The sequence below is a fragment of the Falco punctatus genome, assembly GCF_963210335.1.
Source record: "Falco punctatus genome assembly, chromosome: 2".
NCBI lineage: Eukaryota > Metazoa > Chordata > Aves > Falconiformes > Falconidae > Falco > Falco punctatus.
The window spans coordinates 66,155,050-66,178,380 of NC_137581.1; the positions used below are offsets into that span (position 1 = coordinate 66,155,050).

At 44.4% G+C, this 23,331-nt stretch overlaps 1 protein-coding gene across 4 annotated transcripts in view; it reads left to right on the plus strand.

The window, feature by feature from the left end:
- Window positions 1-23,331, plus strand: part of EDAR (ectodysplasin A receptor) — a 73,497-nt gene that overhangs the window by 27,478 nt on the left and 22,688 nt on the right. For all 4 annotated transcript variants that reach the window (XM_080377449.1, XM_080377446.1, XM_080377448.1 and 1 more), the window contains exons 2-4: window positions 19,208-19,276; window positions 19,984-20,106; window positions 21,215-21,396. In XM_080377449.1, coding sequence (XP_080233575.1) covers window positions 19,226-19,276; window positions 19,984-20,106; window positions 21,215-21,396 — 356 coding nt within the window. In that variant the 5' untranslated portion in view covers window positions 19,208-19,225. The remainder of the gene's footprint in view (window positions 1-19,207; window positions 19,277-19,983; window positions 20,107-21,214; window positions 21,397-23,331) is intronic.

The following is a 23,331-nucleotide window of genomic DNA, read 5'->3' on the forward strand; positions in this document are numbered from 1 at the left end:
GTCTTTCCCAGTGAGAAGAGACTCCTGTTTTCCAGCTGCAGCAGAGTCAGTGAGGTTCACATGCATACATCTCAGATAGTTGCATATACAAGCACTGCCAACGAGGGCTTTAGCCCAGGACGTCAGCGGTAAGTATGTGAAGCATGAGAGAACAATTACATTTGTGGCCCTCAGACTGCTTTCTTAGCTGCATGGTGATGTAACTCTTAGGCTGTTCCAGGTTTTCCCATGCTGGATGTTAAGTTAAGTAAGCAGACTGAGAACGCTCTAGCAGCCACGTTCAGAGGAAGCCTTACAGGTTTAAGTGCTTAACTTCACGGGTTTAGTTCATTCCCCCACTCCAGCTCCTATCCCAGACTTCCCCCGTGTTTACAAGCCTTTAGTGTTATTTTAGCTTCTCGCTCTTGCATTCATCATAATCTGTGAAAATCCGAGTTGACATGATGACAAAAGTTGTCACATTGAATACATTGTTTACTTGGCTTGAACAGTTATTTTTATAGTCTCTCCAGAGAAAGTTTCTTATTCAAATTTGCCAGAGATACTCAACAAGTTTAACTAGAAACTTGGCATTTCCTCTTCCAAAAATTCTTCGAATGGTATTTTCCAGCAACAGACTAATTGACAACATCTTGCTTCACAGAGGCACACATCCTTCTGCATTAGATTTTCTCCACACATTCGCACCTGGAGTTTAGAGACCACCAGTTCAGCACAGCATTGCACAGCCAGTAAACACCTCACCTAGGAGGCATGCTGATCAATCCCCAAAATTCAGTTTTGCATAAAAAAGAGATAAAAATTCTGCCAACTCATGGCAAGAGTGATTCTTCACACCCAGACCAAGATTTCTCCAGCATTCTGAGCTGTATATTTTACATACTGAATCTCTCACCAATTTAATTTTCCCCAAGGCTTTCATATTGTTCTAAGGGAAACAACAGCTACGATCCTTTCCAAACCAGTGGAACGAGACATCATGTTTGACAGGAAAGGCCTAAAATTTATGTTTTGCTTGCTTCATGCTTAGACTTTAATTTACCAAAACAACTTCTCTAAGAGGGGATAGTCCCTTGTTATTTATATCCACTGAACACCGCAGTTACCTGTGGGATCCAGGACTGCATCTGGCTTATTTCCGTATCGATACCTGCAGACATTTTAACCCAGAGGATGGGTAGCCTACTTTAAATTTTATTTGTGACCAATGAGGAATATCCACCCCCTGGAAATTTTAAGCTTGGCAATAATAATAGCTCTCACAAATTTGGGCTAGGTAGATTCACTAGCACCATAAAATATTTTACGATACATGACTTTGGCCTCCAGAAACCGTGCACCAGTTTGCAAGATGTCTGCAGCAATCTCTATTAGATGCCTATAGGGCTGCAAAACAATACTTCTAGGTATAGCCAATTGGTAAAGATCAGTATGATTTGCAATGTACAGTGTAGTTAAGGTAAAGGGGAGTGAGGAGACAGGGTAATCCAGTGGCAGCAGCCATGATTTCAGGGTGGTCAAGAGATCTTGCCACAAAAAAGGAGAGCTCTGCATCCCAGAGACACGTTTATTTAGATTATGAAAAATGTAAGGCAAGATCACCCCTAACAGATGATCCAGCTCTACAGCAGGCAAAAGAAATGGCTAAAGAAGGTTAGTGGCTGGCTCTCCCACCAGCCACCAGGGAGGCAACAAAGCTGTTTATAAAAGAAAAGACAAAAAAACCCCAAAAAACAAAAACCAAAAAAAACCCCAACCAACAAACCAAGCTTTGTCATTCTACAAAGTCTCATCTATTCTGTTTCCAATTTGTAAAACATTTTAGGATTTAAGGAGTAAACAATGTGTTTCTGCTTCTGGCTCTTCAAACAGCTATTGGATTTACCTTTCTCACCTCTAAGATGGTGCATTTACTGCGTGTCCTGCCTTGCCTCCTGCATCCTCCCGGTGCTGGATGCTGAGCTGAGTGCAGGCAGCAGCGCCAGCTCCTCCCGAGCCCGCACTGCCCAGAAGCACTGCAGCACCCAGCACTAGTGTCGTGTCTCATTTGGGCTGTTTAGTTTGCTAAGCCACCCATGCCCTGCGCCACCGTTCTTTCCTCCCCACTGCTATAAATGTCTGTCCCTTCGTATATCACACAACAGATGTGGAGGCATTACATTGCTGGACATAAGTTTTTTTTCTAACTTGCCCTGCAGAAGCAACACACACATTTTTAACATAAAAGGTAGCTAATTAAAATATATCAAACTGATTTAGGAGGTAGTTCTCAAAATCTGTCCTGTTCAGAGGGGAGGTTACCCCATTACTTAACTCTAAGCAGCACCTCAAGGTCCTCCAGAAAGTACTGAAGGTGGTACTACCAGTATAAGCTAGTTTTGTGTGAGCTGATCCAGCCAAAGAGCAGGATTTCTCCATTTCAGACGAACCCAGCAGACTAGAGCTGACTTTGATGTACATACTAACTTTCTAATGAGGATAAACTCAAAGTGGTGTGGTCCCAACACAGCAGCTACGATTGAGAATAGCTGATGGATCAGACACACAGTCTTTCCCCCAACCTGTACCTCTCCAAAGGCATCCAGTTAGCACTGGCTTGCTCATGTGATGGTGTAAGTAGAGCCTTGACCTGTTTGTTAGACTCCTTTCAAAGCAGATACTTGACTCCAGCAATTGCTTTCTCTGGGTTCAAACCCAAGCAAGGAATAATACACCTGCAAGGCACTCCAGTCCATTTTTAATGCACTGTCTCTTGAGGAGAAAGCTAAACCCATATATTTTCATCATCCCTGGGGCTTGATACTACTGCAACCTCTAGGACGGGGTCCTTTAAAATTTCACCACTTGTAGCAATGCAGAAATTCCACTCTATGAATGCCCTGACTTTCTGCTTAGTCAGTGTGACATAGTGTCAAGGATGGGAAATTTTTAGGGTTTGTATGAAATGGAAGCTTCCCATGTTTCTTCTGAGTTGTTGATCTTCAAAATACAGAGGTGCCAGCGCTGCAGGAGCAGTCACTACTTTATACAAAACAAGGCTTCTGAGAAGTTCACTGTCTATGCAAAAGCCATCCTTCAATATTTCATGCAGAAAAAAATACAGACAACACTAAACCATTGCAGGTTTACTCCGAAGAGAGTACCATCTCCTAGGCTCTACACATTACATATCACTCTGCTTCGCTTTTATGTTTCAAGACGGCAGTTCAATAGCATTAGTGACTCCCATTTTTCTAAGGTCACTTAAGGAGTTAACAACCTAATTTTAACATGGTTGATCAAAGAGCAATTGAATATCTGCAATGTATATTTGCTGAGGTCTATAGTTTTGTGTTGTTTTATTAAAATAGATGTTACCTATTATGACATCCTCCAGCAGTTGGAGCTCGGGGTTGGCCATCAAGTGACATACAAGATACTCAGAGAGGTTAATGGACAAAGAGTAACAATTTCTTCGCTCTGTTTAAAGCAGAACTGTTCTTGCCAGCCCTCACAACTGGAATCTCTCCTGACCATGCAAGTACGTTTGCCTGTAATACGTTGAAGTCCTCGAAAAAGAGACATTAGAATTTGAGGATGAAAGCAGACTTTTGTAGCAGAAATATTGCAAAGATGTTCTGCCAGAAAAATCTTTTTCAGCAACTTGAGCATCCGACTCAAAATAGCAGATCATGATGCTGGAGTCATTGCTTTCATCCAGCACCACAGTGAAAAGATTTGAGCTGGCATGGCTCAGCAGTCTGCAGGAGATACGATGACAGCTTTCTGAGGGTGCAGATTGCTTTTGTTCTCCAGATGAAAACACTCTTGCCATGACAGTCTCAACATCTACTTCACCAACCTGGCAAAGCAAGGGACATGGAGAATGGGAATGTGTTGCTATGGCATCACTGGAAAAACAACAAATTTGGTAGAGTTTATTCCAGCAGAATGAAAAACCCAGGGCAGTTGTTAGGCACAAAAGGAATGTATTTGCTGGTGCATAAACAGCAACACTATAAAACTGATGTATATCTTACAAATGCAAAATATTTTTTCACATCTTGGTAGCAATGCCAACAAAGATTATGGGGAAGGAGGGAGAAGAGCAAGTAAAACATTTACCACCTTCAAATATCTAGTAGCTTAATAGATGAGATTTTATGGTTTCTAGCAGATCCCTAGCTGTCTGCAGAAACCTTATTCTCTCCACAACCTCATCTGGGTGTGCGTGAAAAAGAGCTTGTACACTCTTCAGTGAGATGCTCTATCCCGGATGGCTGAGACCTTCATAAAAATATTCCGTTGCATTTTAGACATTCACCTCAAGAAAGCTGGGGACAAGCTGGAGGAAATCCAGGTAGAAGCACAGCCAGTACACTAGAAATCAGAGCTTAGTGGTGCAAGACTGGATGAGTTAGGACTGTTTTGCATAAAATACGATCAAGCTGAGACATGAGGTCAGACTCAAACAGCTAGGAGACTACTGCAGAGCAGAAGGAAATCAGCTGTTCTTCAAATCTATAGTGGGTAAGACAAACAGCAGCAGCTTCAAGTGAATGAAGAGAGACGTGCATTAGACATTAAGAGAAGCTGCCTAATACCAAGACCAGCAAAGCGCTGGAATAAATAGAGGAGGGGAAATTGTGTGATCTCTGTCACAGCAGGTTCCCAAGACTCAGTTAGATAAATGTTTGCTGAGGTGGTGGAGAATGATTTTGTCTTAGTGTGAGACAGAAGGGTAGATTAGATAACTTCTTGAGGTCCCATCCAGTCCTTTTCTTTTTGATGATTGAATTATTTGATAACTGATAAGTATATAAGCACAGAACTCAGAATCACCATTTTTTTTGACAGGATGCATTTTACCGTACTGATGGATTGAATTGGCAAAAGTCTATATAATTCTCTGTAAAATCTAATGGCTTAATAGTCTGATGGTTTTGCTGCAAAGTGTCTTGGAGGTACATAGAATTTTAAAGAAAGTACAGCTGAGAAGATGCAAGAATCTTGTTTGAATTAAGCTAATTTAATGTAGCTCTGAGACTTGTTTCAGTATAAGCTTCATTCTATTAATGTTACCTTATCATCAAAATCACTCCTTCAAAAATAGTGAGATGAAGTATAGCAAAAAAAAATCCATGCTGGCCTTGCAAAAGGAATTTCTATCTTAAAACACTTGGCCACAAATGTCACGCATATATCCACAAACTAAAAAGCTGTCAGATGTCATAGAAATTAAATACAGGGAGAATTAATTTTTTCCCATGTATAGTAATAAACTGCATGAAGGGCATAAAATGGAGGTGCAATATCCAAACCAGTAAGCATCTGTTATCCATGTTTTCCAATAAAGGTCCATGCGAACTGAAGAACTGTTTGCAGTACCATCTGAATTGCAAGCAAGTTTAATCCAAGCAGAGTCTTCAGCCTCTCATTGTGCAATTATGGTGAATTCTTAAGGGCTAAGAGAGTAAAAAAATACTTGAATTTACAGCTGTAAGCTATTCTTCTTCTTTCTTATAATCCTGATAAACATGAATTATCCATTAATTACCAAAAATTATTTTTAATCCTCTTAGAATTATGTTAGTTTTAGTGAGCTCTGCTTTCTGCCTTGCACTTCTGCCCGCAAGCTGAGTGGAGTGACACAGCTCCAACCAGACACAGGGTGTTTCTCCTCTGTCGGGACCTGCTGCGCTGCTTCCCAACAGCCCGTCTTCCCTATCCAGAGCCTGGCATATCCGACTTCACCCCTCATCTTCCTATAGCTAACCTATAGTTTCTCAACTGTGTGGGACCTAGTAAGACAATTTCTTTGAGCGCCTCCTCAGCCTCCTCCTCCTCCTGCTTCAGAAGTCTCTTCCTTACAAAGTCCAGATGTGCTCCACCAGCCTGTGGTAAGGTAGATTTGCGTTCTTGGCCACAAGATTCTCGGACAAAGCCATCCATGGCATGTCCAGCCCTGAAAAAAAACCCAAAACAAAGCAAAACAAAACAAAACAAAACCCACAAAGCACAGTGAGAACCTGCTCCTCCACAAGCTCCAAAATCCAGGGACTGATGAGTCAGCACAACCTTCCAGCAAGTTCTGCCTCTTCCTAGCCTAGAGGGATCCTAAATAGCTCTAACACTTCTGCCTAGCTCTGCTCTGAAACCCATTCAAATGTACGCCAACAGGGCTGAGAGCAGTGACTTGGACTAGCTCAAGTCATGGGACACAGGCACAGTCCTGGTGCAGGTATCAAACGTGTGCTTAACATTCCTCTATGGCCTGAAAAAAGACACAGAGAAGCAGAGAAGCACCCATCTCCTCTCAAGAGGGTACAGCCGTGCAACTGCAAAAACACTATAAGGGCCCCAGCGAGAGCAAATTAAGGTGCCAGTCAGAGAGGATTTGCTGTGGCATGGGGAACGGGCTGCAGGCAGCACTCTTCCCAGGCAGTCCCTGTCCAGCCGCCAGTGCAGGCTCCTCTCAGCAAAGCAGTTCCTCTACATGCCCTGCTCAGGGGAAGGGCTTTTCTTGGAAAGGCACAACCCACCCAAGTGCCTCCTCTGCTGCGGTCCAGTTGCTGTGTTTCACCTGTAGTACCTGCTCTGTGTATGTGTCCCTCAGCCACCCAGCTCCTGGGTTCAGGCCATAATACCTACACTTCTCCCTTGGGGTGGTGTGTAACCAAGGTTTTGTCCTAACAGCTAGCTCTTTGCTCTAATTCTTGTCACTGTCCCAAGGCACTTGGTGTGGCATTGCAGAGCTTCGCCAGGGGAGTGCAAGCAGCTCACTCTCAGCTGCCATGGAGCAGACAACCCTGCTCTCGGTCGAGCAGTCTTCTCCCATGCCTTCAAGTAGAAGCTTGAGCCCAGGTTAGGTTTAAGGCTCACCCTCTGCCCCATCCCACCGCTCAGCGTGGGATGGCTGCCGTCCTGCTTCCTGAAGCTTCGGCAGCCTGGGCAATTCCCTTGTGTTGCGATTGCTTCCCTCCCTGGAGCCCCCATGCATTGTGATTGTCTCCAGCCCTGGGGGCCTTGTGCCATTTTCTGGAGTGCTGTAACCCAGACCCAACGAGGCAACTGTTCCTACAGCTTGCTGTGGAGGGACCGGCAGGCAGGACCCCACCAAAGGGCAACCACAGCCTGTGCTTGGCTCTGCTGCCTTATAGTTATGTCGTGTTCCCCACTCCTGTCCTCACCCTTGGTGCCCTTTCTCCGGCCCAGGGCTCCCGATCCAGACACCAGCCCTCCATGTCTCCTCCAGCTCCATGCCTAGACTTTTGCCCTGGTTCCTGCTTCTATCCAGCTTCATCTCTCCTCTCTGGCTGCCCTCCGGTCTTCATTTCTCTTCTAACCAGAGAACAGGGAGCCCTGTCCCACCCAAACCCTGGTATATAGGTGTGGCAGCACCTTGTGGGGTTTAATGCTTAGGCGGTGCTCAGAATAATTAAGGGGCCAAATGGATTCCTCCCACAGCTTGGCAGCCCCAGAAGAGAGGGGATATGCATACATTACCCCTGCAATCCTGCACACGGTGTTCTGACACCACACAGCTCCTGTTTTCATGTCATTCCAAGCAGCCTTTGACGGATACAGGTTTGCAGCAAGCAGACAGGACCTTTGCCATGTTGAAATGCCTCCAAGCAGCAACCACCCATGTTGGCAGGCTATTAAGTTTCTATAGAATTTTGACAAGCCTCCAGATGAACATCAAACCATCCCAAATCTCCTGAGGGGCTAAGAATGATAAAAAAAAAAAAAAGAAAAAAGAAAAAAAGAAAGAAAGAAAAAAAAAAAAAAGAAAAGCCAAAAAAAATGATTTCACATGTCATTATTCCCTGCAGCTTTGTAGCTAATTTTGAATCTGTTGATCCTGGTGCCAATAAATATTTTATCTTTAAACTACCTCTGTACTCAGACTTGGTTTCATTGTCAGGTTAGTGTTGGTGGTTCAGCTAGCAAGTCAGTGATCTAACAGCACGTATAGAAGAGATATTCGCCGTATGTATCTACCCGTGCATATTTGTTCCATTAAGCACAACCTCACGCGGCAGCTAAGTATTTCTCTGGGAAAGCTTCCTTTCTCGGGAGAACGTGGCTGCAGCACCAATATACGTGCTAATGCACTGCCCCCCAGTGGAGCCGGGGCCGGGTTTGGGAGGCTGAGCCTTGCAAACCTTCCCTTGCAGGGTGGGTGCCTAAAGAAAACACTCACGGGACATATAGTAAAGTGAAACGTGAAATTAACCCTTCGTGAGGCAGTGTTAAACCTGTTCAAAGGTGTCTTATGGAGAGGATCATTCACATCCGATTTTAAATTTGCAGCACAAAGTGATGCTGTGCCGGAATACCTCCTTTCTCAGCAAGCACTGCGCTCAGAGGGAGCAGAAGGTCTTCAGCTGCTCGTGGATGACACTTCACATTTCAGAGCTTCTGAGGGGAGCTATAGGAAGTTCTCTATTTTTAAAGAATAGCCAATTCCAAAATGCCTCGAGGCTGATGAGGTGTTGCACATAACTATTAAAGCAGCTGGAAGGAGCTGCATTTATTCACTATACCATCCTTCATCATCCAGTAGGAAAATGTGTTCTGGTCTGTAACAGAGAAGATTATGTTTCTTTGATCATAATAATGTTTCTGGAGATAACTTTAAACCCTCTTACCGGCTCCTTGTCTTTCAGACTTCTTAGGACTGTCATTGCTTCCTAGAGGTCCCTTTCCTATCGGCATTTGGATTTTCCTACAGCAACACTGAATATTAAAAAACCTGAGGTTTGGTTCACAGTTGCTGTCAGACTCTTGGCAGGTCCAAAGACTCTTCTATCAAAAAAAACCCCAGCTTTAGATGAATATAATTTTTAAAAATGCATGCAACTGAACATCTAGGTGGTAGAAATCAAGACCATAAGACCACGATGTTCACCATTGCTTTATTCTTTTCTGTGTTATCCTCTTCACTTTTCCCACAGTCTTTTGCCACATTTTCATCACATCACCTCGGTATCAGGACATGGTAATGCTTCTGAAACCACATCTCCACATTTTCTTGTGCTTGTGTCACTGGAATGGGATGAGGCAATAGATGTGCATACGTGTGATAAAAATATATTTTGCTGCTCACAGCGTAGTCGGATTGTAGCACCATAAAAGGCCTCTGAATCAGCTCAATGACCAGTTAATGGAAGTGGGGGAAGAAGAAATATAAAGCCAATGTGAAATACAGTATATTGGAAGAGAACATGTGGGCTAGGCTTAGTCTTCAAGCCAGAAGGAGGCAACAGCCTCCCCCAGGTGACTGATGGAGGCAGTCATGAACACCCTCGTAGTGCATGTAGGAAAAGCAGCATCTGGCATAGCACAAAGAGTATAGCTTCCTTTCTGTACATGTATTTTCTGAACACCCTATAGGCTTGCCTTCCAGATCATTAGTTTGCCAGCCTGAACCCCCTCCTCTGCTCCCAGCTTTGTCTGTGCCTTTTGGGGTGCTTGCTGTCAGGTCAGCAGGTGGCAAAGCCTGACCTTCAGACAGTGTGGGGTGACCAGCAATCTGTGCAATGGTTTCCAGTTACCCCCGTTCCCAGGTTGCAGGCATCCAGGCTGAGGCACCAGCAGGATCCAGCTACATGCCTGCCCTGGGGCAGTCAGCCTGGTGGGAGACTTGCTCAGCTACCGGCAGAGAACAGCCCCTGGACACCGCTGGCCCCCTTCTCTCAAGATGGGTGCTAGCAACCTGCTCTGTCTCCCACTCAGCCTCCGCAAGCTCCTCTCCCTCATCAGACACCTCTCACAGATGGAAAGGATTTGGGCTGGTTGGACTGACAGTCATTCTTTCTTCTCATGCCCTGCCTTGCTGTGCTTGCCTCGCCTGGTTTCGGCAGTCGCCTGTGGGGCTTGTGGGGAGGGGGGAGCTGTTTTTTGTAACACTTTTGGCTGGTGGTACACTAATCCTGAAAATATTGTTCCCTGCCCATCTACACTTGGGGTCAATAGCGCCAGTTGTTTTGTTAGTGGGTTTTGCACAAGACGTGCACCTATGTCTTCTGTAAAAACATAGAAGAAATAGAGACATTGCACAAATTAGATGTGCAGTACAGTACGACCTTGGTAGGTAATAGCAGGCTTTCAGTTATCCTTGACAAGAAGATTTAATTCCTAAATCAAGCAGGTACCATGGGCTGTCTGAACTTCAGTAAAACATTTGACACTGGTATACGTAAAGAAGGTGGGAGAGGTCCAACAGGCAAAACTTCAGCAAGCAGAGAGCTATGGACGGGTCATGTCAGAACAGCAATTACTGAACTGAAAGCCTGCCTGGTCTCTCAAAACCAGTCTTATTTAAGTGTCCTGAAGTTGCAAACAGGATTGGCTGAGCGTGCCAAGCTGGAAGGCAATGTCCATGCTGCAACGGCCAGGATGCAGTCACAAGGTTGCTGCTTCATGGAAAGGAGGTCAAGTGGTTACTCACACACGTTTGCACCTTGCATGGCATCACTGGTGGTGGTGTCTCAATGTTCTCATGAGGTGCACGATGGTGGTGGAGGTGGGAGAATAGGCATGGAGAGAGAAGAGATGTCTGTTATTAGACCAAATGACAGACCTAGAAAAAAAAAAAGTATCAGGCCTAGTTCCTTCAGCAGGCCCAGAAAGCAGCAGTAAAAGCCATGCTAAATGCAAGGTAGAAGTAATCACTCTTGGATCAATCTTTCTATGCTAATCAATCCCACCACATGAGAGAAAAAGGTGGTTAACACCTGTGGAGCATGGCGGGTGTTACCTGGGAGCAAAGTGATGGGCTGTAAGCTCCTGCAGAGGGAAAAAATGAAGAGGAGGGAAGAAAAAAAAAAAAGGTCAGTAGCACCTGTGTTATATTTTTAACACTTTATTACATTTCTGGTATTTTGTAATTAACCCAAGTTAATTGCAAGCTCTTGGCTTGCATATTTCCAGCCCAGAGGATAACCAGTTTTTAAAACTAGCTTGCTCCCTTGAAAGGTTCTGCTTGACATAGCCTACTAACGGGTTTATCAGATAAGGTACTACTAGGCTTAATGCATTCCTTAATTAGGAATGTAAACACGTTCATTAAAAAAAAAAAAAAAGAGAGCTTTAGAGAAATTATTAAGAGATTTTATGATTATCGACTTGAAAGATAAAGTATTCCAACAGGGAAAGCCATTTCTTCCTCCTTCCCTAGGAGCGGAGGCAACCTACTTTCTAATTGTAACCCTACATGACACGTTAAGCAGAGAGATTTCCCTCCACTGGGACAGTATCTGATCCAGGCGGAACAGAGATGTGAGGGATAGCCAGCCCCTCTGAGGGCATGTGGGTATAAATAGATGCATTTGTGAACACATGAACATGCAATTTCTATAGGCATGTCCATATCATGGGCTGTGACTTCAGCTGCTGTTAGCTGAGGTGGTGGTTGCTCCTCTTTTAGCCTGTACACGTGGTTGTTGGCATAAATAGCAACCTGGCAGGTCATAGCTTGCAGCTACCCACGGATACGAGGGATTTGTTTGCTCAGGCATGTTCCTCTGCCTGGTGTTGGACCGGGAACTGTGTTTTGGCCTCTATGCCCCATCCCCTCACTGTCCCCCTGGGGGGACCCACGACCACAAGATGGGTGGGTGGATGGGGTGGGAGGTGGGGGGCTGCTCCCATGTACCACCCCGCACCCCTCTGCTCAGGGCACAGGGGCCCGCAAGCCCTGGCTGGTGCTGCGGGCACCCCATGCTGTGCCCCCCATCCGCCTGTCCCCTTGGGCACCCCCAGCATGGCGCCTGCTCGCTGTGTGGCCCCTGTTCCCGACGGAAAGCTACTCCTCCCCGTGCTCCCTCTCCCTGCTCTTCCCAACAATGGTGGCCCGGGCAGCTTGGGATGTACTTTTGAATTTAAATGCAGCCAGCCTTTAATTTACAAAAATAATAAAACCCCTTCAAACAGAGTTATGTAAAAAGTAGGATAATGAAAAAACTGATGTTTGTTGGCAGTGTGTGTATCCCTTTGTCTGTGAGACAGAGGCCTGTTGACAAACAGGAAGCTTTTCTGGGACTCTGAAATCAAGTACCAAAGTATAAACGGCCACCACCTAGCACTGACTTCATTGCATTTGCCAAACATGTGAAACTCTTCCACTGTTGCTCAATGCACTTGTACAAGGAAAGAAAGTTTGTGGCCAGGACCCTCCTGAGACCTCCTCCCCTGCGCAGCAACCTGCTCAGGGCTGCCTTCAAAGGTGCCACTGTGCCCTGCTGCAGCCCCCTCCCACAGAGCCCCAGCTGTGCCTCTGAGATGCAGTAATTCAGATGTTTTCATGTAAACCATGGAAAAAACAGAACTGCATGCTGACCTCTCTAACAATTTTCTGGCTTTTAGCTAAGAGATGCAGATGTGCTGCAGAGCTAAGAGCAGACATTATTTATGGATGGTCACCATGGGATTTACCATTTCAATAAATTCTGCTGATGATCAGTGTCAGATTTCACCTCAATTTCTTCCTGTAAAGTATTTCTAAATTACTCCACCTCTGTCCTGTCCATCAACCTTTATTGTATTAAAAAGATGTAAGTCTGCATGGTGCTAAAAATCTTTCACTTCCCAAATACTGGGAGATTTGAAGGTACTGGGCAGCTCACAGGATCAGACACTGAGAAATGGAAACAAGGTGTGACCTCAAATCCTTATTGATCTTAATAATGCAAGCTAAGACTCAAACTGTTCTTATTAATTATCTGTCATCCAGAAAGCATAAAGCCTAGTAAAAAGGAAAAGGTGTTAGAAAAACATCATCGTTGCTTTGGTGGTTTGTATTTTCCTAAAAAGCCTTTAATTTTCTGCTCCAAATGGGAAGTAATGCTTGTCTTAGGAACTAAGGAGAGCTTCTGAATCTAAAGTCAGTTGTTTTCGTACCAGCAATTTTACCTCACACCTGGAAGCAAAATGCCAAAATCAAGTTTCCTCTCCTTCAGGTAGGGGCAGATGGGGAAACTTCTCAGGAAGCGGTGATGGAGAAAGCACTGAGACAATTCAGCACTGGGATGACCTGGTAGATGGTGAATGGCTGTACTGTTGTTTGTAATTCTCACCTTAGAATTACTAGGCTGGGGAGTCTAATGTGCTCATTTGCAATTTTTCATGGTGATGTAAGATCCGCCTTCCAACTATTTCCATAGAAAACTCAGGTGCCCTTCGGCAGCTGCGAGCTGGCAGTGGGGCAAGCTCACCTGGGCAGTAGAGCAGGAGCTCTCTGGGGAGAATGAAGCACAGCCCTGCTGTGCCTCCAGCACGCTGCTCCCATTGCTGCCATTGCCAGTGCTTCTTAAAAGAAAAGCCCAACCCCTCCTAAAGCAAATAAGTAAGCATGCAATCCAGAAGGAATAATATGCCAGTTGTAGCACTTCCCAGCAGACGTTGGGGAGACTGAAAACAACTTCATGTAAATCACTTTAGAAAAAATCTATTTTCCAAGAGATGGAAAACAAGCCTCTCCCACTAGAAAATCTTCATAGGGACCAGCCCAAAAAGCCAAGATATTTTTCCCCATTACAAATATAAGGTTCCTGATTTTTTTTAATTGTGCATCACAGCAAATCCCTAATTTCATTCCTTATTTATTTATTTTAATTATAGAAAACAAAAGAGATCATGTCACCTAGCCTAAGGGTCTGGGCAGCCTTTTGACTGGGGAGGTATGAGTACCTGCTCACATTTTTGCTCTAGTAAGTATTTTCTTGTTTGTATAGAGCAGCACCACCCGCAGCAGCCTCCATGGCAGGAGGTCATGAGTGCCTTTTCCCTACTGCATCATTTTCCCACCAAAATATTGGCTTTTCTAGCAGGAACATCACTGAGGTGGATGCGTTGTGATGGCAAGTTGTGGGATCAAGGAATTACCATTTCCCTGACCAAAAAGCTGTCTCATGATCACCCCCCTCTCACCTCCCCGGGTGGCTCAGGTCACTGGGACAGCAGGGTGGGGGGGTTGCCTGTGAGCCATGTGCCCTGGGAGGACTTTGGGGTGGGGATGAATACCGCCACGTTCCTCTGGTAACCCTGGCCTGGCAGGGTTGGGTTTTGGAGGGATGCTGCTGGCAGACTGGTAGATAAGACCAACATCAGCCTAGAGGGAGGCCGAATTGGGGCCATGCCAGTAGCAAGGGAATCAGGGGGCAGCTGGCTCAGCACCAGCTGGCTGTGGGTGCGCTGGGGCCAGGCAGGGAGACCTCAAGATCCCCTCGGCCACGACACCTCATTAGTGCTCCCATTTCTGCAGAAACACAGGCCAGCCATGCAAAGTGGGTTGAAAAGAGCCTTTCCTTCTTTCTTGCTTTTGCTTTATTCCTGCATCATAGTCTCTCTTTTTTTTTTTTTTTTCCCCCTGAAAACCTTTTCAGAAAACTGCTGGCCCATCCACATGAGAGCCAACACATGTCTTTATATAAGGTGAAAAAGCAGATTCGGATACATATATCCAGATGTAGTTTCCAGATAAACAAATCTGTAATAGGTAGATAGCTCTTCACTAGGCTTGATTGCTCCCACGTCCTCAGCACCCAGTGTCCCCATTAACAAATTAAAGAATCTTTTATGTCCCCTCTTGTCAATGCAGATCTCACTTGAAAATATCTTGTTTCTGTGCCCGAGCAATGAATTCTTTTTCTGACAGAGTTGCCAGATCACAGGGGCAATTAAAGTTTTATGCGTAGCTTGAGCTGCTGTCACTTCCTTTTGATGTTTCAGGTAGAAGGAAGAATGGAGTTGTATCATTTTAGTGCTTTTTACATCTCTCTCTGAGGTAATTCTTAAGGTATTTGCAAGGTCAAAGCAATAAAACACAGATACGGGGAACAGTGTAGTTCACGTTGCCCTACAAATGTAATATTGTTCTGTGTAATATTTTTTCACAACAATAAAAATGGTAACCAAGGCTACAAAATAGTTTTCTTCATCATCTCCTTGTTTCCATTTGCTCATATTTCTCCAAGTTTATTCTCTCCCCGAGCTTGTTCTGCCATCATTGTCATTCAGTGATGGGCTCAGAGAACCCTATTTTCTCCTGAAAGAAAAACTCAGACCGCATCTTTTTTCACAAGACCAGAGCCAGACCGAACTCTACTGCTGAATTCTGAAACCTGTGAGGCCCTGCAGTGAGGATTATGTGTTTATCTCAGTTAAGGAAGATTTAGCAGCATCAGGAGCATACAGAGATTGTCTGCTGAGCCCATGCAAAAAACTGTGATGATCTGTGGTAAAGGACGTTCGCCAGGTTCTTCTCATAAACCCTGGGAACTCCAGGCAAGCACTGGGTTTTCTGGTGGCACCTGTGAAGTACATACGAGCTGCCCACATTTGTTTATATGAAAGCATTTGTCCCGCGTTCTGCTGTTGTTAGTAGTGGAGATCTTGGGTGTGGATTCGTGTTTGATACCAGTTGGCCAGCCTCTCAGGAATTATATTCATAACCACAGACCCTGTCAACCAAACTGCTTCTTAGAAAACCCAGAAGACAAATGCATATAGAAGTATCAAGATGGTGTTGTCTGAGACAGCAGTTGCGCCTTTCCCTCTCACAAAGTCAAGTTTTGTGTCCTTGAATTATGTGATATTTAGTTTCATTAGTGATACAAGAAATGCAGAGACATAAAAAAAAAAAACACCCCACAAAAAACAACCCACCTCTCTGTAGCATTAAGAAAGATGTATTTCTGTACTTCAGTCCATAGGTTTGTTTTCCTCCTTTTTTCAACCATATTTTTAAAAAACAGAAGATCTATGGTAGGAAATTACCTTTTGCACCGTGTCAGTTACTGAAGCCACAGAATTAAAATAGCAGCAAAGGTCATCCATCAAAAGCTGTGAGCTTTAGCTTAGACCACCAGCTGTGGTAACCTCATTGTTTGCACTTTTCCTATATTTAGTTTCCTTTATTTCCTATATTTACTCCATTTACTCACAGATCCTGTAAATACCATAGCAGTGCTACCTTATCATCTAAGTAAGTTATCACTTTCAAAGGCTGACTGCCATGAAGGGTGCTTTTTCTCTTTTGGACAGCATGAGCTAAGCATTTTCTGCCTGGTGATTTATTTATTTATTTGTATCTACCAGTTCTTGGTAATAAATCCCAAATAATATATAGAAGAGCCTTTTGTCTGGGAGGAGAAATATTTGAGTAATAGGGTCCCAAGTATCTCTTTTCTTATGCCCCCTGGCCAAATTTGTGCCTTGCATTCTACTGGAGAGATGCTGAGACAAGGAGTCTCTAGCATTTCTTGCTGTGATTGCCACTGGGAAAATAGTCTTCCTTTTCCTGTCAGCTTATGTGTATATTCTTAAGGGATATTAACAAATATGCCCCGAAAGGCAAATATGGCTGTAATTAGCAATCCCCTCTGGTCATGACGAGGCTTGCTGCATGTTGCACACCTGATCCACAAAGAGACAGGTCTATGTTTCACACCTCCTCTCCAGAGACACCCACATGGCCTAAACAAAAACATGAATCAGGGTCTGTGGAGGGCTTGGCAGACGAGCTGCTGGAGATCCCAAATCGCTTAGGAGCAATTGCGTGGTTCCAGCAAAAATAGACCTCCAGCTCCTTCCTGCTCGCCGTTGCATGTTGTCCCACAGGAAAGAGTCATTTGCTTTAGTCAAAGCATGGCAGAATATGAAGGAAAGGTGCAGCATCTGATAATTTATTGAGAACTAACTGCTTTTAATGATTAGGGGCCTTAATAACTGGCCACTTCTTTTTCCTGCTTCTTGGCAGAGGTTGGCTGATTGTCTGAGCTTTGCATGTCTTTACAGATGTCAGCTAGAGACAAAAGTGATCTTAGCACTAGAAGATGCCCTGTTGTGTGGATGGGGTTAATGTGTGACAGATAATACAGTGCAGGTATAAATTAATATACCTGAAAATTGACAGCAAGCCCAAGAGCAGCCTGGCATATCTTGGTAGATACCTTCAGGTATCACTCCAGCTGATGAGTTAACTATGGCCCTACTGCCAGAAACCTCCTGCATCCACCTTCCCTCACTCCTATGTTACAAAATTAAAGTTTTGTAAAAGCATTTTGGATTTTAACTCCAAAGGAGGCGAAGGAGGGAAACCAATGGAAAATTACACTGCCAGTTTATGGCAGTGTGCTTGAATAGGGGAATGAACAATTAAATTGAACTTTTTGGTATTCCAATTTGGGGAAAAAAATCTCCCCTGGAGTTCTAATCTGGCCATATTCAGCACTTTGAACTGGCTTTTCCAGTTAAAAAAAAGCATTTCCCATATGCTTGACATATTGCTGTGTATAATGATGGAATGCAGGGAAAAAAATGTATGTTTACATACAAAACATACCCCCACATGCATATTTATATTGAGGAAAAAAAAATATTTTATGTATGTATGTACAGCTTGACACTTCCAACATTTTATGTAAATAAATGCCAAATGGATGGAGAAGACTGTATTATACATTAATGGGCTACACTTCTTCATTTCCATTTTTCAAATCTGGCTATGATTGCACACAAGTACCTCAAACAGCAAACATCTGGGTGGCTTGAAATCAACTGAAGCATGTTTTTACTGTGAGACATATTCTTACTGTAAAGTTACAGATTCAAGCTTAACGAGTGAAATTTTTGGTGCTGAGCAACCTCAGACCCAGTTTACAATAAGTATGATCATTTTGCGGTATGAGTGGGGACACAACCTTAATAATATTCATATTTAAAGTCTAACGAGCTCTTTTATAATTGGGGTTCAGTTTAACAGACGTGTGTTAAGACTATAGCCTTGGAACTTTTCCAAGCAACTGCACTGTCATAGCCAAAGCCTTCGTCCAACTTACATGTTTGACAGTTTATACAATTGCATGACTATTTTCTGTCTCTTACCTCCAGATTTAGGACAATTTATCTCAGATTCTCTTTTGTTTCTAGGTTTCAAAGTGCAATTTCCTGCAGAAACGAATATATTCATAATTCAGGTTGTCCACCCACCCACCCAGTTACCTGTCTCAGCTAGCCCAATTGCTGGAAGGAACATATAAAGCAAGTTCATAGCTTAATGCTGGAGTGATATAATCTTTGCTTAATCAACTTAATGTTTAAAAATGTAAATGTTAGCAGCTATCTCAAATACTAGAGTGCTGCTTTCATGTAGGTTGTATGCTTGAATGTGGCACAAAGCAGTAATTGTACTTTTCTGGGAGACTAAAAGCCTTGCAGTGACTGAGGCCTGGAAAAGTTAAAGAGTAGTTTACAACTGCTAGGACCAAAGTGTTGCAACTGTATCTCAAACATTTGCAATTTGAAGCTGTAAAATCCCTAGGGCATATTATGTGCTGTAACAATACCATGAAATATGTTGTATCATGCTAACAAAACAATTTGTGCCTCCTTTTCGTGTCTCTTTTTTCCCCTTAGAAAGAAACCCAGTACATGAATATGTAACATTAGCTTTTATTTAAAATTATTCATGAAGAAATGAAATAAATTGGCACATGTGTTTATAACAGAGATTGCGGCTTTTCTTTTCCCCAACCACTGTAATAGCACTTAAAATAACAAGTTGGCTTCTTCCTTGGGTTTAACCTCTTATATCTGCGGTTTGCTTATCAAGAACAAAAAGTAGCCGATGCTCCCTACAGAAGGCAGCTCTGGGCTTTCTTGGTGAATCTGCAGGAGCCGTCAAGGAAGGCACAGCCCCGGCATGCTGATTGCCCACACTGCTTGCCATCAGTTCATCCCCTAGCTCTGCTTTGGCCTGCTCCATCTAGATCTTTCCTAGACAAATCTGACCTAGTGGGGTTGAGCACTAAGCGGTACGGACACAAGCCAGGCTACTGATCCCCAGCCCTCTGTCATTTGGCAGCCGAGACGTAGCTTTTGGTTCCTCTGTGGGAGGATTTCTCAGGCAGCCAAGAAGTGCTGGGTCTCAGACCTGGTTCCTCAGCTTCCACAGATTTTTATAAACGTTGCAAGACTGGACTCCCTTACACCACCAGGCTTCTCAAAGAGAGGAAAGAGATGTGCAGTCAGGGTGTGTAGCGCACGCACGTGTGTGTGTGTGTGTGAATGCACGTGCACATCTCCCCCCTCTTTGTTTACACCTCTGGGCATCGCTCTCATGTAACCCTTGTTCTGCTTATGAGCCTTTCTGTTCTTGTTTTGGCAACACATGCAAATATTTACTCACATCCATAAACAATCACCTATTCTATCTTTTCAGGTAAAATATCAAGACAGCATGTCTCACCTGGGTGAATGTAAATGGGCTCACGTGTTCCCTTTTCTGGTGGTAGGTATTTATATTTCTGTATATGTCTCCCCAGCGTGCAAAGATAACTGGGTTCTGCTTGGGTCTTTGCAAACATCTGCCAATTGTCATGGCACAGCCACAGATGACACAGAGACTGAACCCCAATGCAGGGATCAGTTTGCATTCAATAAAACTAGGCATGTGCTGCTTAAACTGAGGCTGCTAAGGAAGAGGACGAAGGAGAAGAAGCTAGAATGGATCAGAGGCAGAAGATGCTGGAAGAGCCGATTAGGCTGGGTGTCACATGAAGCGCAGCCTTATCATGGTTGAGGCCTGAGGCAGCACATTATCTCAGGTTGTTATAATTGACCCCCACGATCACATTTATGAAGGCTCATTAGAGCTAGGAGGGGTGAGGGTGCAAACTCGGGCATTTGTTGTGCAGGAGAGTGTAAGAATTAATAGGCTGGGGATCACGGACTTCAGTATTTCAGGGAGTGGGTTTGCCAGCAAGCATGAATGTCTATGCTCTGAGAAATTCTTAGAAGGACCAGATTGCTGAAAACTGTATCTGCCTCCATCCCGTATAGTGGCACTACTTCTGTTTCTGAGCTTTAGGGGTGTTTCATGCTACAGTGCTGGTCCCACCACCTTCTGAGCCACAGCAATGGGGCAAGGCAGGGGGGCTAGGCATGGGGGATGAAAGCAATGGAAGTGACGGTGCTCTCGGTGCTCTCTCATGACAGGTCTCCCTGGTGTACTCTGCCAGCGCTGAATACTCCAACTGTGGCGAGAACGAATACTACAACCAGACCACGGGCATGTGCCATGACTGCCCCAAGTGCGAGCCGGGCGAAGAGCCTTACATGGTAATTTCAGCTTCTTCTGCTGGTAGGGGGACACATATTGAACACCAAATGCAAAAAGCAAATGCTGTGTTACATGGTGGTAATATATGGATAGGAGAGAAAATGGGGAAGGACAGAGATGCTTAAGCGGGAGCACTCACGCCTGCAAGCGTGTTGTGGGAGCGAGGCACCGTACATGCACACTAGTAAACAACATCCCAGGAACAGCCTGCTAAAAGTGTTATTGTAAGAGTCATAAGGTAAAAGTTTCACACACAGTCTCTGCCAGTCCATTCTCATCTCAATAGTTATTTAAAAGTCTGATGCTGTTATTCCGGCATGGTGTGATAAATTGGTTATTCTGGCATGCTCACTGGCCCCCCACACTGAGAATCTAATTTTGCTCTCCCGCTAAGATATTTTGGCACTAGAGGAACTTGGATGCTTCTGCAACATTTTAAATTATGGTTCCTAAGTAACCATTTGATTTACAGCAGATAATTGTTGCTTATTAAAAAAATAAATTACTGAAATCCTGTTTGGTTTTAATAGGATAAACATCCTATTGCAAGAATTTCACACAGTTGGTAGTCCAGAACAAGTATGCTTGAATAATAACCAGTTCGGTTTAGTTTTATTTAATCTAAACATAATGTTCAGCTGGGACATGTGAGTTCAAAGGTTACAAAATCTCATCCAAACATTGCCTTTTGTGATGTTCCCTCTGGGCTCTCCTAGCATGAAAGTAAGATTGTCGATATCCCTGCTGCAGCCATATTTCCCCTGTCATCTTCTCTGTTCTTCAGTTCTCGGTTCACTTTCTGTCTGAGCAGCAGCTGAAATTCACTTCTATTACTTGCTGGAATATGATAGAAAGAGCTATGGGGGGGCATGTTCAGGGAACACCGTGCTCCGCTTCCCTTTTTCGCTCCCCAGCACAGAGCGTGCTGCATCCTTATACCCCTCCATGGACTTTTTGGGACAGATGCTAAGGGACCAAACACCACACTTCTTTCCCTTGGTGTGACGTTGTGCCGCAAAGCCAGCGGGCCAGGCTATGAACGCTCCCTTTTGCTAGAAGCCAGCACGCAGCACAAGCCTGCTTGTCGGTGACTTTGTATTGTTGCAGACATGTGGATATGGCACCAAAGATGAGGACTACGGCTGCATCCCCTGCCCTTCGGAGAAGTTTTCCAGAGGAGGTTACCAGATATGCAGGCGGCACAAAGACTGCGAGGGTTTTTTTCGAGCCACAGTCATGACACCTGGTGATCAGGAGAATGATGCAGAGTGTGGTCCTTGTCTCCCAGGGTAAGGACTTAATTGCAGACCTTGGCTCTACCAAGGCACTGCAAAATACTTTTTTAATGTCAAAATACTTGACAGCCTCTCTTCACGTCCTAGCTGACTGTAGGTGCAATACTGGTGACTTATGCTTTTCAGTCTCTGCTAAAATAATACATTTAAATGTTTCAAAAGCATCGGTGAATGTAGTAAATCAGAATATGCCATTAGTCTTACTGAAATCTCACTGAAGAAACAACTGTTGGGAACAACTAGAAAAGCTGAAATTTCTCTCACTAGAAGTGGAAAGGGAACAGCTCGTATACCCAAGCGCAGGTGTGTGCTGCTGTTTTAGATGCTCTCAGAAGTCCAGCTTGGCCTCCAGCTGCCGCTTCAGGGGGCCACCTTGTACGTCCTGCGTCCTACTAACGAGCTTCATGAAGGTGCCTTAGATACAGTGTTTAGGAACATAAAAAATCCTCTCTCCAGGTGTGACCAGCTAGCAGATTTGTTGGTAGTTGACAGCATTAGCTAACACAGCTGTTAGGTGAGATATACCAAGGCTTTTTAGTCTCTCAGGGTCTTTCCTAGCCAACAGAAAGGGGTCTAAAGAGTTGCTAACGCGGGGTGTGTGTGCTGTTGTTCAGAGTCAAAACAAGTTCCAGGGCTGGATGAGGGGGCTTATAATAGATGCTGTTTATTAAGTCCATCTTTTTAATGGTCTCTTATGCTCAGTATAATTCTGATAGCAATGGTGAGAAAGCAATTGCTACACTGAATATGTTAGCAATATATTCTTGATTATATTACCTTTGAAAGTCTGCAACCCCAAGCATACACCTGCTTTCTCAACAGTTTTTGGTAGGGTGAATAAATACTCTAAAACACCACCTCACCTGACATACCTTTGCAGGTTCTGCCAGTGTGGCTCTTTGGTTTAGAGAGTAATGCCTACTGACATTTGGCCTTGGGCAGTTTGCAGACACTGTATAACCCACACCACTTACAGTGCAGGAAACCCTTTTAAAGAGGCCCTGCAAGCTTCCAGGTTTATTACATCAGTGAGCCTGTGTGAAATTTTCACAGTTTACAAATAAGAAGAGGGGCTTGTCTAGCTGCCAGCTGAACAGACTGATGATGTGATTTGAAAAGAGCTCCCTCTTGACTTCCCCTCATACATAATAAAGAGCAAGAAAGTTAAATAGTGGCTACAGTTGCTGTTCTGCAATTTTTGTCAGGGCTAATGAGGTCACCTAGGTGAGAGCAGGGTGCTAGCTGAAAATAATCAGCTTGCACAGCTGGTGCTTGGGGAATAATCTCAAAATATCGTGTTTGCACAGGTGTAACCTGTAGCAGAAACTGGCCTGCTGGAGTCTGGCTGCGTGCTGCTCTGTGTGTGACTCTCAGGTCTTGAGAATGTTTGGCAAAGCCAGCAGCTAAGGAGAAACACCCTCTTCCTCTGAGTTTGAAGAGATGAAATTCTTGAGATAAATTAAATATGAGCTAAAAGAAGTTCTGAAGCTGCCTTAACTCCTTGTGCGACTTAGACACCCCAGAGGTTGCTTCTGTGGGATGGCGGAGAGAATGCAAAGCCCCTGCATCGGAGCAGAGAGCTGGCGAGTGGCATGGACTGAGCAGCCACCCTTCCCTGTTGGCCCTAGTGGCACTGGGACAGCCAGGTGGCTGGGTGAGTGGCAGCTGGTACAGTGCTCCCTTGCCCAGGCAGTAAACCTCAAAGAGCCCCCGAGGCAGTGGGAGGGAAAAGCCAAGGTTTCCATTTCCAGAGGATTGTGCCTCCATAACGCGCTGCAGACCTTCCCCAAGTAACAGCCACGTGCCACGATCTGTATTTAGGGGCACCTCCCCCCTTTGCTCTTTGTCACCTTCTCAGTAAAGCAGCCTGAGGAAAAGTTGAGCATGTGGCGTATTCTGACCAAAAGGGTCTATCATTTGCCTTAAAAT